Source organism: Mya arenaria, chromosome 11, assembly GCF_026914265.1.
Source record: "Mya arenaria isolate MELC-2E11 chromosome 11, ASM2691426v1".
Classification (NCBI taxonomy): Eukaryota; Metazoa; Mollusca; class Bivalvia; order Myida; family Myidae; genus Mya; species Mya arenaria.
The window spans coordinates 36,320,075-36,335,543 of record NC_069132.1 but is presented as its reverse complement, the minus strand read 5'-3'; the positions used below and the strand labels follow the sequence as shown (position 1 = coordinate 36,335,543).

Below are 15,469 nucleotides of genomic sequence, written 5' to 3'. Positions count from 1 at the left end.
TAAATTTTATTTCTGTAGAACAAAACGCATATGAGGTATTTATGCCCCAAAACGAGATTAAGCCTCCATTCAAAGTTGTTTCCAAAGTCATTTATATTCATTTCAAGGTTTTTACTACTGTTATTGATGCGAACGTCCATGTAAAACCCCCCCAAAAAACTCTCAATACACATTTAAGGATTAATTCTGAATTGTAGAACCCCTGTTCATAGTGAAAATAAACCAATTTTAGGGTTATTCTTATTTACACAACAACCCAACACAAACAAAATGTAAAAATATCTTGGCTATATATATAAGGTCATACCAAACTGATTCTACATTAAGCATCATTAAATGGTTAGGTCTCAGCCCTCGAATTGTAGAAAATATATTTTGTGCCAAATAATTGTTTAACCGAGTCAAAAATGATAAAAACCACTCAATAAAAGCAGAAAATACTATGAAAAGTATATGGACCTTCAAATGCATATGACATTATCATTACGTTACATGGCAATATCTGCTTAAAGCCTGTTGTAAAAAGATGTATTCAAAAATCTATAAGACTGCTTGCTTTTCTCATGACCTATTTTTTTCGTACCAGGTAGGTAGGTTATTAAAATTGTAACCTGACGCTAATTGTAGAATAAATTTGGTACAGCGTAATAGGGAAACTGATACAAGGGAGACAATCGTGCTCTGCCATTCAGTACGGCACTCACCGAGGTTTCCCCCTGTACGAGGCGGTGTGTCGTGGCGACCTGCTGCACGTCTCCCCTGAGTAGGTTCACTGCATGCGGCAGGGCCGGTAACACAAACCGAAAACACTCCTGAAACATTGGGACAGTCACATGAAATCTTCCAAGTATACAAGTAGATGAGAAAATGCTCCATTCATGTTTAGCTTTGTACTGACTGACTTGTATAATGCTGTGTTACATTATATAACATTAGGGCTATAAGACATTAGGGCTATAAGATTTTATTTACACTCCTACTAGGCTTTCTTAAATGACCACATATTCTTTCAATTGCATTCATTTTCTGATGAAGGCAGTATGTTTGGAACACCTCTGATCTATTTGTCTTGAGATTAATGCAGTCTTATATCACTCGTTTTCAGACATTCATTAAATAGTTGGCTCATTTCAAGATAAAAAAATTAGGTTTTCAAAATGGTCAATGTGAGAGTGCTGCTTTAAACCTAATGAATCATAAAACAAATTTATTACCTCTGAGCCCTTTTTACTCCCAGGCAGGTTAATAATGATTGTCTTGCCTCTGATGCCACATACTGGTCTGAAATAACACTTATACATGTATACAATGAATCAAATCAATGTTCAAATAACTGTATGAGGTAATGATCGGATGCATTAAACATGATGAAGCCACATGACAAATACTTTAGATATTGCAGTGAAATAAATAAAATGAAATCAATGAGAAATAAATAAGAGACGTCACAGGAGTGATGAATACCCCCTGACACTGATTCAACTATGGTGAGATTTCTTGTTTTTAATAAAGAACATAAAATTTCAAACAAAATCCCAGATGCACATCTGCCCGTGCTTACCAAAATTGTTATGAAATTTAAATTATTGAAGGGATATACTTTTGGAGATTCATGCAACACAATATTTTTCACTCAGTCAATATTTGTATTATAACTTGTTAGACACAGTGAAATGCCAAACAAAACCCAAGGTGCACAACTTCCAATGCTCACCTACATTAAACTATGATTTTAAATGGTTTGAGTGATAGGATGCAACAAACAAACTCCTATATAGCCCAAAGATTTATCTATCTGGGGATGAGACAAGTACTTGTGACTTTATTAAGTTCCAGATGGAGCTCAAACCCCTGACCTCTTGGGTGAGAGTCACACACCTGGGCCCCTTTTCAATAAGATATCTTAGTCATAAACCTAACGATGCTTAAGAGTGCTCGGGTTCACTGACAATTTTACAGGCAGAAGCTATGCAATAAATGTCCATACGATATTTTATTGAATTCCGTTTACACCAAAAACAGAGCTACATGTTGTACACCTAGAAATTTACGATCTTGTGTAATACGATCAGTATTTAAACAGGCCCTGTTCCATTACACCAATCTCAACCTTGTAGTGTATTTAGTGTTACACATAAGACCCACCTTGATAGCATTGCCATGGGCGTAACATCAAGTGATGCCTTCAACATGGCTACCATCAGACCAGGGGCTTCACGCTCTATAACCAATTTCGTCGCCTACAAAATAACATGAGGGTGTGATTGACATGAAAGAATAAGTATCTAATTCATAAATTCCATACATGTACCAACATCAATAAAGAGCAGACTGAACTATCCATCCTTTTAAACTGATCAGAAAATCAACATATGTTTGAATCAATAAAAAAAGATCAGCAATTAAGACTCAACATCAGAATCAACAGTGCATGGCTCATGAAAACTAAATACAGTTCAACAATGAAAGCTGTCATGTTAAACTAAATAAAATCTAGCAAATATTTAATGTTATTGACTTTTACAATTAAATTGTACACATTTTATATTGGAATGCGTTATTCTGGAGAGTGAAAATCAAAGTGAAATGAAGAAAGCAGAAAGAATAGTTGTTACCTCTGGGGTATTGTCGCGGGGTGCAAAACCAGTGCCTCCTGTCGTGAACACAATGTTCAGGTGTTCCACATCACTCCAGGATAGCAGCTTGGCCTGATAAAGCATAAATAATGATGACATTTGTTTCAATTCTTGAAAGCTTGCACTAGTGCTTCGCATCACAATTTATTAACATGCCCTGCTATATTAAATCCAAAATACCCAAGTACATTTTACCAGTCCAGGGCTACTTCTAAATTCAATACTTGTCCATGTTTAAAATAAGCTCAATAGGACAACCTCTAGTTTTAATTGGTGGACTTGCGACAATAATAAGTATACATTTTTTTAGGATTAACTAAGGCTTTATTTCAAATTTTATGACTCTATCTTTATTCCATCACCTTCTAACTTTTCTATTAAATGTTCATCCCATACCATAAATTAATAATTATATAAATGCTATGATCAATAGAACTTTCACATTATATTCTAATTTGTTTTTGGTTGACACTTATCCAAATTATTGGTGGCATGGAATTTTCAGAATATCTTGAAGCAAAGGGTTTTGTTCAGGACAGCTCAATTTCAGCCCGCAATTTTGCCAAAAAATAGGAAATAAACTTTGGTGCTTGAAAGCTATATTTTATTTCACCAAGCAATTTGCAAATACTTGATAAAACGAGAGCTGTCACATAGACAGTGCACTTGACAAATATGCTGCTATTAAGCTTCATGATTGCAAAGTTTGATGAACATGCATGGATTATTGTTAAATTAGATTACCGTACATGCAAAACCTTACCCAGTATATATTTTTGAGTAAAGGGGCAAAATTTGCAATAATATGCAAGATTGAGTTATCATACTTGATTGTATAAAGTTTCAATGCAATACGTCAAGTAGTCGCTGAGTAATTGACTATGTAATATGTGCTTACATGAGAAGCATTAACCAGAATTTCGAATAATAAAGGGGCAAACTTTATATTAATGCAAGAGTTATCTAACTTGATTAATTAAAAAGGTTGAATTGTTGGGAGCCCTTGTAAATAGTTACATGATGTATTTGCTGAGATAATGACTTAAAGGTGCTCACATGCAAACTTAAACCAATATGTGATGCCGAGTCTAGGGTAAGTAGAAGCTCTTCTAAACTTTCAAAAATTAAACTAAAAATAGGTGAAAAATGGCAATTTTGTCATTTTTCGCAAATTTAATAGAAAAAATTGAAGGTGGCCATATATCTTACCATGAAAAAATATGTTTAAAGCCAAACAATGTTTTTTTGAGAAATTGCAATGCCAAAAGTGAACCTTTATGAATCTATCCCTTTATAATATGATTTTTAATGGTCCTACCTTGATTCGGTCCACATCGTCAGGAACTACCGCATGTTTAGCTATCACACCATTGTTTCTGCAATATTCAAGGTAAAACAATGCAACCACCAGTATCAAACAAGAACATTGAAACTAGTAGCACAGTCCAAACACAATTATTTTTATTTGGATTGTGCATATGCAAATACACTCTCTTCTGTTTAATCGAAAAATGTAAAGATCACCATACATAAAGTTATAACAGTTTGTATATTTGCTCTTTATTTTCAACTTAATTCAGATGTGAAATGAAGTAGTTTGCAATCTTTCCAGGCAAAACAAAACAGATTTTTTCTAAAAGGGAACATTTCAGATCAAAGATTCAACTCATTTATTCGATAAATAAGCAGTACACTTACAGCAAGGTAGTTGTGAGGCTTTTCAGGTTTGGACCGCTGGCGTCCTCTGCAGAGCCGGCATGGCAACTGTCACTTACTGGAAAACAGTAAAAACTAATTTTTCAATCCTGATAACAGCATTTCATTTTCAACACCGCTCGAGATCATCCCTTGTGACAATTATATTTCACAATCATTGGTCCTGAGCTAAATCTGAGATTCTATATGAGTATGTGTTGTGTCATAGAATGCAGGTAAAAAAATGTTTTACATTTTTTGTTCTTTATTTGTTTTAATCAAGTGAGTTAGAATAGGATATCTTTAAAAAAGAGTCATTAGCATTTACAAACACATTATTTAAACAAACAATAATAATAATTTAATAGAACTAATGGCTTTATTTGTTTTCTCAATATTGAGGCTGCTGATATGATGATCAGATGATCCTATAGTCAAATGGGGCAGTGACATTGAAGTCCATATTAAATACGTTTCTTCAGGTAACTTTATTGAAATGATATATGTTCTAAGAACAGTAAGCTTTTAAGGCAAATTACACCAATTCAGAAGTGCCTACTCATTGTTACAGGACATATTTCTTTCAATAAACATGGCAGTGATTCAAAGCACAGTTATACCATCTCAGGCCATTGGCTACTTTTCATCTATATAGGAGTTGAAGTGGAGTCCGAGTGGTTTGTACTTTCAAAACAGGCTGAACATGCTGGATCTACTTTTTTTCATTTACACTTTCACTATATTGTATGTACTCATACACTGATAATAGTCATTTTACCGAATACACAGTGGTAACGTTTAACCAATTACCAAATACACAGTGGTAACGTTTAACCTATTTTATTTTAAACAATTATAAACATTATTTTTCCTAATTTTGTTACATGTTTAGTAAATAAGTGGAGCTTTCTTCAAATATATATTGTTTTTGGAGGTCGTGAGAGACTAGAAATCAATGCTACATGTATCTTGCGTGCAAAGTGGTAAAATAACTACAGAATATAATTTTTTTACAAGAAATTTATTTAGTGATGTCTGACTCTGAGCTTTAATGCAACAGGTTTTCACCAAATTATTTGTACTTTTACACCGGAAATAGTCATTTTACCAAATACAAAGTCGTTTGTTCAACCAATTTTATTTTTTTGTAGAAAAATATCCCGCTTTTTTCTAAAATTGTCTAATCAGACAAAAGTAATGCTTAGTAAACAAGTGGAGCTTTCTTCCCATATATTGTGTTGAGGGTTTGCAAAGGACTAGAAATCAATGTTATCTGCGTGCAAATTGGTCAATTGACTATAGCATATCTAGGAATTTTAGTAAGTGGTGTCTAAGCTTTGATGTGTCGGATTTTTCATGGATACCAAAATAACTTAATAATACACTAAACATTTTTGCACTTAAACACGAATTGCGTTTTTGTATGTCACATTCTATCTCGGATTTTAATAAAATAAAACTTTATTTTTCTTTAAAATGTTGTTGTCATTTCATTCAAAACGGGCAATCACCTGTTAAAATGCCAACTTTTATTTCTATAGCCGAGCTCTGGTCGGACGCCATTACCCCATCGGTTCAACTTGATCGGTTTGGCCTGATTAAACACGTTCGGTAATCGATTAAAATTAGTCAAATCGGTCTTAATAAAAACGGTGTCAAAAGTGATGATAATGATGATGATGATGATGATGATGATGATGATGATGATGATGATGATGATGATGATGATGATGATGATTATGATGATTATGATGATGACGACGACGACGACGACGATGATGATGATGATGACGATGATGATGATGATGGTTGCAAATTTGCACCGATTCCATATTTAAATACATGTGTGACTGTCCTACTTACTCAGTTAATAAATTTTAATGATACGATTTGTTAACCTTTAGGTACAAATTGATGTATTGTTCGGCATTGATCTTATAATTAATGTATTATATTCATGTTTCTTTATGTTTTCGTATAACATTTTAATACGTACCCTTTTGAAATAACATAAATTTATGCTTACGTTTTCATTCTAAGCATTTATGTGTGTGTGCGTGTGTATGTTCTTTCAGAAGGCCGCATTGTAAATAAGTCGTGTGTTATGTTTGTTTATAATATGATGCCTATGTCTTAATGTGTTACCTTCTTTAAATAAAGTTATTATTATTATTATTATTATTATTTATTTCTTCTTTGAAAACGGATATATATATAGATTATAAACTGACATTTTTAAATAATTGTACTTTCTCAGAAATCGCACTAAATTGTATGCTAACATAACATAATTTCGAAAATGACGTTCCAGCTCCGTGCGCACTGACGTTTGATTTAGATTTATAGATATTTTAATACATGATAAAATAATTAGAGTAGCACAGCAAAACGTTTAAAAGAAATGGTACCTGTCTTTAGAAACGATATATATATATATATGATATGATATATATATATATATATATATATATATATATATATATATATATATATATATATATATTGAAATGAGACGTTGTTTATATTACTTAAATCTTCTTTAATCAACTTTTAAGAACATTAACAAATTAAAGACACTTCATTCACACGTCTTTGAATGTCTTTTTCACACCCACAACACCCACAGTTCGCCTGGCAAAGAATGCATTGTTCAAAGACAATTTTTCTTTGAAGACTTTATTGATCAATTAATATTCACAGTCACAAAATACTTTCTTACATCTATTAACATTTTATATTCAAAAATAAGGGTTTAAATTTAGACTTTAATGATTTTTTATCAATGTATTCAAGTCAAGTCAAGTCAAACGCCGTTTATTTGCTCATACCATACACATGGCTAATGAGGTCATATACAAAACATATATACATACATGGCGGTAGAAACATTGTAACTTTCTAACTACAATTTATATGATGCCCAATACGAGTATCGGAGTATCGTATTCCATGAATATTTGTCTATTTGTTCATTTATAGATCTCATTTACAACTTCTTTTGAAATAAAATTGACAAATTATTATTTTTTTTCTTTATATTCAAAATAAGGGGCCGAAATGTCTCTGTTGACAATCAGTAAAGGGCCGAAACGTCTCGAGTCAAGTGAATTAAGGGGACGAAATGGCAGGGCCGAGACGTCTTAGGGGCCGGTTTGGTTGTAGGCCGATTTGGTAATGGGCCGATTTTACTCGCTCCCCAAAGTTATTGCTTGAACATCATCGGATAACCCCGATGCATGATAATACACTATGATTCGTCGACTTCTGGCCATTGGGTATGTGATTCCCAAATTGACCCCTGTCTTCTAGATGTATGACGCACAAGTGTGACTTTTACTACTGCATGGCTACTAGGTTTATGTTTCATTTAAGCATCGTTAACCCAGTGGCTAGTAGTCATTGGCTACTGGCCATTGGGTTAATGATGTCGAGGTGTAACATTGACTTCAGGCCATTGGGTTAATGATGTCGAAGTGTAATATTGACTACAGGCCATTAGGTGAATGATGTCGAAATGTAACATTGACTTCTGATCATTGGGTTAACGATGTCGAAGAGTAACATTGACTTCTGGCTATTGGATTTATGATGTCAAAGTCTGACATTGACTTCAGGCCGATTGGTTAATGATGCCCAAGTACGACATTGATTTCTGGCCATTAGGTTAATGATGCCCACGTGTGACATCGACTTCCGGCATGATTGGGTTAATGATGCCCACGTATGACATCGACTTCTGGCACGATTGGGTTAATGATGCCCAAGTGTGACATCAAACGTCTGGCCACTGGGTTTATGATGCCTATGTATGACATCAACTAATGGCCATTTGGGTAATGATGCCCAAGTGTGGTGACCACTACTGCCTATTGGGCTTATGAAGCCCAGGTGTGACATCAACTAATGGCTATTTGGTTAATGATGCCCAAGTGTGGTGACCACTAATGCCTATTTGGCTTATGATGCCAAAGTGTGACAACAACTAATGGCCATTTGGTTAATGATGCCAAAGTGTGGTGACCACTACTGACCGTTGGGTTTGTGATGCCCAAGTGTGACATCAAACGTCTGACCATTGGGCTTCTGATGCTCAAGTGTGACATTATCTAATGGCCATTTGGTTAATGATGTTCAAGTGTGACATCAACTAATGGCCATTTGGTTAATGATGCCCAAGTGTGGTGACCACTTCTGACCATTGGGCTTATGATGCCCTAGTGTGGCATCAACTAATGGCTTCTTGGTTAGTGATGCCGTAGTGTGGTGACCACTTCTGACCATTGGGCTCATGATGCCCAAGTGTGGTGACCACTTCTGACCATTGGGCTTATGATGCCCAAGTTTGGTGACCACTTCTGACCATTGGGCTTATGATGCCCAAGTGTGGTGACCACTTCTGACCATTGGCTTATGATGCCCAGGTGTGGTGACCACTTCTGACCATTTGGCTTATGATGCCCAAGTGTGGTGACCACTTCTGACCATTGGGCTTATGATGCCCAAGTTTGGTGACCACTTCTGACCATTGGGCTTATGATGCCCAAGTGTGGTGACCACTTCTGACCATTGGCTTATGATGCCCAGGTGTGGTGACCACTTCTGACCATTTGGCTTATGATGCCCAAGTGTGGTGACCACTTCTGACCATTGGGCTTATGATGCCCAAGTGTGACATCAACTAATGGCCATTTGGTTAATGATGCTAAAGTGTGACATCAACTAATGGCCATTTGATTAATGATGCTCAAGTGTGACATCAACTAATGGCTTCTTGGTTAGTGATGCCATAGTGTAGTGACCACTACTGACCATTCGGTTTGTGATGCCCAAGTTTGACATCAAACGTCTGACCATTGGGCTTCTGATGCTCAAGTGTGACATCAACTAATGTCCATTTGGTTAATGATGCCCAAGTGTGGTGACCACTTCTGACCATTTGGCTTCTGATGCTCAAGTGTGACATCAACTCATGACCATTTGATTAATGATGCTCAAGTGTGACATCAACTAATGGCCATTTGGTTAATGGTGCTAAAGTGTGACATCAACTTATGGCCATTTGATTAATGATGCTTAAGTGTGACATAAACTAATGGCCATTTGATTAATGATGCTCAAGTGTGGTGACCACTACTGACCATTGGGTTTATGATGCTCAAGTGTGACATTTACTAATGGCTACTTGGTTTATGATGCCCAAGTGTGTTGACCACTACTGACCATTGGGTTTATGATGCTCAAGTGTGACATCTACTAATGGCCATTTGATTAATGATGCTCAAGTGTGGTGACCACTACTGACCATTGGGTTTATGATGCCCAAGTGTGACATCTACTAATGGCTACTTGGTTTATGATGCCCAAGTGTGTTGACCACTACTGACCACTGGGTTTATGATGCTCAAGTGTGACATCTACTAATGGCCATTTGGTTAATGATGCCCAAGTGTGACATCAACTACTGGCTACTTGGTTTATGATGCCTCATATGTTTGACATCCACTTCTGGCCTTTGGGTGAATGATTGCCAAGTGTGGCATTGACTACTTGTTATTTGCTTTATGACTGAGGGTGACATTGACTTCTGGCCATTGGATTGATGACCAAGCTTTATATTGACCGCTGGCCATTGTGGTTATAATGCAAAAGTGTGCCATTGACTACTGGCCACTTGGTTTATGATGCCAAAGTGTGACATAGACTTATGGCCATTAGATTGATGCCCAACCCGAATACACGACTGGAAGAAGATTGTGCTTAAAATGCTAACATGTGGTGCACATCTGTGCCAAGTTCTATCAAAATCCTTCCATTGATTGATGAGTTATGAGAACAAACAAAATTGGGACAAACACTATTGATCAGGAGAGAAAAAATATGTTTTATGATATAGTATAATCATAATATAATCCAGGAGAACATACCTGTTCTGAGCATGTAGCAAGAAAAAACAATTTACTATTGTAATATACTAGATTTATTTGATCAGTTCACAAATTACAATACTACATTAAGATTTTATTCAAATGAATACATCAACACAATGTGATCATGCAACATAATTATTTCATGTCTGGTTCTATATACTTCATTTTTAATCTCAACATATCTAATTCCTTTCTAACTACTACAAGTAAATGATCTTTGGGCATAATTAAATCATGCTGTTTTCAATCCCGGCCACAAGTGCTGCACCGCCAGGCCAAGATCCATAATTCAATAATACAGAATTAAACCATGTGCAAGATTATGTGAATGTTTTCTTACAATAAGACATCTGAATCAATAATTACATACATGTAAGGCATGGATGATGATGAATAGAGTTCAGCCCAAGGGCTCATGGCAAGACTGACATAACTCCTCTATTTTCATACAGTGTTAGGCCAGTCTTGCAGTGAGCCCATGTATGACCTGATATTGGTTTTTGATGCCAAATACAGAGATCTTGTGACAGAATTATTGGGTCAAATAAATTTTTACACAGTTCGCCCACGCCATTATAAATGCACAACATTAAATCCACAGTACATATAACAAGCTTTGCACTAAAATGTTCACACTATAGAAAACTGAAAGCCAGCTGGCTTAAATTTCTTGAAACTTTTTAAGTCCCTTATAACAGGTTTAAGCCAAGTTCACTATTTTCGTTTTTCAATAATTTGCGTAATCTTTAATTTTTTAAGAGTTTTTATACTTTAGATAGGAATTACCTTTATGATAATCACAATTTTTAACCATTTTTCATTCATCAAAATTCATTTTAAGTATGTATTTTGGCTTATTGAAATAAGCTACTTAAACCTGTTAAGCTTAAGAAGTTTCGAGGAATTTGAGCCTGAGCTAAGAAATGAAAACCTGAATTTTTACTCTGCAAGATTGTCACTACAATCAAACGTTCTTACCACATGATTTGTTTGTAATATCACTAAGAATACATAATTGAAGTGAATAGAAAATGTAAGTCATTCTGGTGAAAGAAGGCATTAAGAAAATGGAAACCAACATTTGATAAAAAAACCAGTCCTTTTTAAGGCAGAACAGCTACATTTAGACATATACTCTTAAGCATAGACAAGTCACATATAATTTTGACTACACAACACACATAGGTTTCATCTTAAAGCTGCACTCTCACAGAATGACCTTTTTGACAACTTCTGAAATGTCTGGAAACCAGTGATAAAGACTGGTGACAAAAGATCAGATGGCAGTTTTTTATATTTACATTCAAAAATGGATGCTATATGCGGACAAACTCATTTTTTGAAAGTGTTTGTAACACTGTAAGCCATAAAACATTAATTTTTGAGTGCAAGTATGAAAAACTGGGATCTGTTGTCAGCAGTCGTGTGGTGTCACTCGTGCCTAGACATATAATGTAGTATATTGATCTTCGAACACATCATCTGGTAAATTTGTTTAAATCCCCAAATGTGAATATAGTGACCTTAACTATAGTTTTGAAACTACGGCTTTTAAACGTTCACTATCATAAAGATGTAAACGTGTCAGTCAAAATGACATCAAAGTATCAATCTTTTATTTAAGTGCCGAGAGTAGGAACACAGTATTGGTGCAGTCAACCCTATATTATGATTTGTATACTAAGCAAGACACATCAAGAGTACATGGTCCTACAACATGGCCAGTATTCATTAAACATCTTAAGTCATATTCTAACTTAACTCAAATTCCTAATTTAAGTTCACTGGTCATATGATATCACTTACCAAACTCTAAAATACTTTATCTCGCTTTATTTAAAATACACACACTTTTATGATACAATAATGATATACTGTAAGTACTTTGAATTTGACAATAACAAAATCAAAGAATTGACTTAAGTAAGAAAATGACCTAAGACATTTTGTGAATACCTGCCCAGACCAAAATTTCCCGAAACTTCTTAAGTCCCTTAAAACAGGATGAAGCAGAGCTCACTATTTTTTTCTCTATAATTTGCTTAATATTTACATCTTTAAGAGTTATAAGACATTAAATATGCATTGATCTTTATGATAATTACAATAAACCATATGTTATTCCTCAAAAGTTTAAAGTATGCATTTAGGCATCTTGAAATAAGCTATTTAAGCCTGTTCAGGTTAAGACGTTTGGAGAAATTGGGGCCAGGGGTCAGTAAATAGCACTATCAAGTAAAATAAAGCGAAATTATGCAACAGAAACAGACATAAAGCACTAACAATACACACAAATCATGTACATGTAAAGAAGATAAGTACGGTAAAATATGAAACCAAAATAAATCTTTTAACAGAAAAATATGAGAAAAGCTACAATAAATCTACATGTATAATAAAACATTCCCTTGTAAACAATATTCAACATAGACAACAAATCTGACCATAGAATGACATATAGACATACATGTAGATTAAAGTCCTAGGGTTTTGCTATGGGAAATTAATCATAAAGAGAAAATTACATGTGTAAACAAGAGTGAACACGAACGCCGGGTGAACACAAACGCTGGTCTGTTATTTCCAAGTCGCACAATGGACGCAACTCTAAAATCATTAAAGCTAGAGTTATGGGCCTTGCGAATGTTAAGTTTTCGCAAATCAAAATCAACGATAACAAGGCTATGACAATGCTTCAGAAAACCCTCCATTATGATTCTTAAATGACCAATAAACACATGTACATTAGAAAAGTACATACAAACACATGTCAAGATAATGAATTCAATAATTCAAATCAATAAACACCAAATAAAGACATGAATGGAAGTGAAAAAGATATAAACAGCTATACCTGTATGTAATTTGTCTATTACCAATAAAGACAACTGACAAATTTATAAAGAATTCACCATTGATTAATTTCTCGCGTTCACTTAAACCGTAATTATACAGGTACTTTCACAAAATGACAATGTTTTATGTAATGCTTTAAACACTTTTTTCATTAGTCAGCAGAAAAATAATCTACAAATGTTTACCATGGAAAATGGCTATATACAATGACTATCTACAAGGATAAAACTTTTCTATATGCTTGCCTCAAGGGTATTTACAGAGGTCCTTCTCAAGTTATGTATTGGGACGTTGTGTTCAAGTAGAAACACATTATATATAAATTTTTAATTCTGCAACAATTTCAATTTGTTTTAAGTATGCCATTATTTTCTCTTAATTTTTCAAGAACACAGAAATTTATTCTGCTAAAAATCAACCTTACATCATATCTTGGTTTTGTGGTATCTTTTATCCAGGTTCCAAATATCATATCAACAAAACAATTCCAACCTTAAAACCACCAGTAAGACAACCATTTTTACAGTCACACACTTTTAACCATTGTAAACGGTCTCCCCCACTTTTTCACCCATAAACCCCAAAACAAAGCCCTGCAATCACTAGCCCAAAAGCCGAAGGAGCCCAGTAGCCTTGAGCCCACAAGCCCAGCACCCTCTAGTCCACAAACTGTATGAGGTATCGCAGGGCTATCTGCTCAGAGTCCTGTACGATGTACTCGTTGTACGGGACACAGCGGTTCACCTCTCCCTCAGGTGACATCCACTTCTTTGCACTAACTGTGTACCCGGCTGGCATTACAGCTCCTGTAATCAGGGAATTAGAACACTGACAGCAAATGTAAATATCAGGAATTAAAACTGCTTCCTGATTGTTCTTTTACCCACTTCTTAAGTCCCTTATAACAGGATTAAGTTAAGCTCACTATATTTGTTTTTCACTGATTTGCGCAACATTTACTTCTTTAAGGGTTTTTACACTTTAGATAGGAACTTTCTTTATGCTTGTCACAAAAAAAAACATTTTTCATCTATCAAAATCATATTAAAGTATGTATTTTGGCAAATTGAAATAAGCTTCTTAAGCCTGCTAAGTTTATAAATCAGGGCCTGCTGATAAAGGCATAGAATGCCTAGATATAGAAAAAAAAAATTCATAAGAAAATTTCACAGAATGCTAACAATTTCTTCATTCATACTATTCATTGCAAGTTTAGGGATGTGATTGACTTGGCAAGGGCTAAAACCATTTTGGCAATGGGTTTGTGGAGTGCTTAAGGCCCCCAATGGGAGTGAAAAGAGTTAAAGCACCCTTTCACATTAGCAAAACTGGCTTTTTTTTCCTGACTTCAAATTTGAAGCATCAATACTACTACTTGGGAGTATCAATACTACTACTTGGGAGTATCAATACTACTACTTGGGAGTATCAATACTACTACTTGGGAGTATCAATACTAACAACAGATGAAGCAACAATCAAAAGCAACCAATTCACTTTTGGGGGTTCCTGGAGACATGACATCTGCTTTCTAATTACAGCCCTAAAGTTCTTACCATATGGCAGAGTGACATCATAGAACTGTTTGGGGAAGGTGCGGCCGTGTATGAGGAGACTGTTGTATTCAGAATGGATCATGTCCAGCTTGCCAGAGTTGTCTACTTCCTCCCGAAGGTTACCCAATGCCACCTAGAGATACACAAAGACATTTTAGTTGATACAAAAGGTTAGAGTGGTGTAGTCATGAAGTTGTCTTAACCTCACGAAAGAGGTTATAGGATCGAGTCCATTAACGACAACAGATTCAATACAATCAGTTAAAATCTGACTTCACAATCAGTATTCCTACAGTACATACAGTCATTGAAGTTAATGCATGTATATAAGTAGAATCACAAAACTGTACTGAACGTTACATAAGCTCTGCATATATGAAGAACATAATTGCGAACATAAAACTACATTTAGAGCTTACCTCACACAAGAAAGCACATTTGATGTCTGACTTAGAGCTGTAATTGCTGCAGTAGCCTGAACTTTTATCGAATGTGTCCGCTGTATAGATGCCCTGAAAACAAAAACATAAAAGCTCTTACACAAATGAATTAGACATACATAGTATCGGCTCAAAAATAACCAGTACTCAACTTTAAATTCAATAAAAAATATACTTATGATGCAGAACTTCCAAACAATACATTCCTGTTTGTAGGTAGCATTTAAAATAAATTCTCCCATTACATTACAAAGTTTACATCATATTTCATTGAGATGAACAGGCAGATTCAGTTTCAATTCTACTTGCAAAATGAACTCCAAAAATGCTAAAACAGTTAATGCTGCCAACCAACAGAC

General features: G+C 35.0%; 2 protein-coding genes across 5 annotated transcripts in view; both read right to left on the bottom strand.

Annotated features, from left to right (window-relative positions):
• Positions 1-5,949, bottom strand: part of LOC128208060 (gephyrin-like) — a 32,142-nt gene extending 26,193 nt beyond the window's left edge. For both annotated transcript variants that reach the window (XM_052911375.1, XM_052911374.1), the window contains exons 1-7: positions 5,843-5,949; positions 4,335-4,410; positions 3,955-4,012; positions 2,616-2,708; positions 2,146-2,240; positions 1,215-1,281; positions 705-812 (exon numbers count right to left, since the gene is read on the bottom strand). In XM_052911375.1, the coding sequence (XP_052767335.1) occupies positions 705-812; positions 1,215-1,281; positions 2,146-2,240; positions 2,616-2,708; positions 3,955-4,012; positions 4,335-4,410; positions 5,843-5,894 (549 nt within the window). In that variant the 5' untranslated portion in view covers positions 5,895-5,949. The remainder of the gene's footprint in view (positions 1-704; positions 813-1,214; positions 1,282-2,145; positions 2,241-2,615; positions 2,709-3,954; positions 4,013-4,334; positions 4,411-5,842) is intronic.
• Positions 5,950-10,298: 4,349 nt separating this feature from the next.
• The window catches only part of LOC128208001 (poly [ADP-ribose] polymerase tankyrase-like), a 49,775-nt gene continuing 44,604 nt past the window's right edge, over positions 10,299-15,469 (bottom strand). For all 3 annotated transcript variants that reach the window (XM_052911246.1, XM_052911248.1, XM_052911247.1), the window contains exons 51-53: positions 15,090-15,182; positions 14,671-14,803; positions 10,299-13,920 (exon numbers count right to left, since the gene is read on the bottom strand). In XM_052911246.1, coding sequence (XP_052767206.1) covers positions 13,772-13,920; positions 14,671-14,803; positions 15,090-15,182 — 375 coding nt within the window. In that variant the 3' untranslated portion in view covers positions 10,299-13,771. The remainder of the gene's footprint in view (positions 13,921-14,670; positions 14,804-15,089; positions 15,183-15,469) is intronic.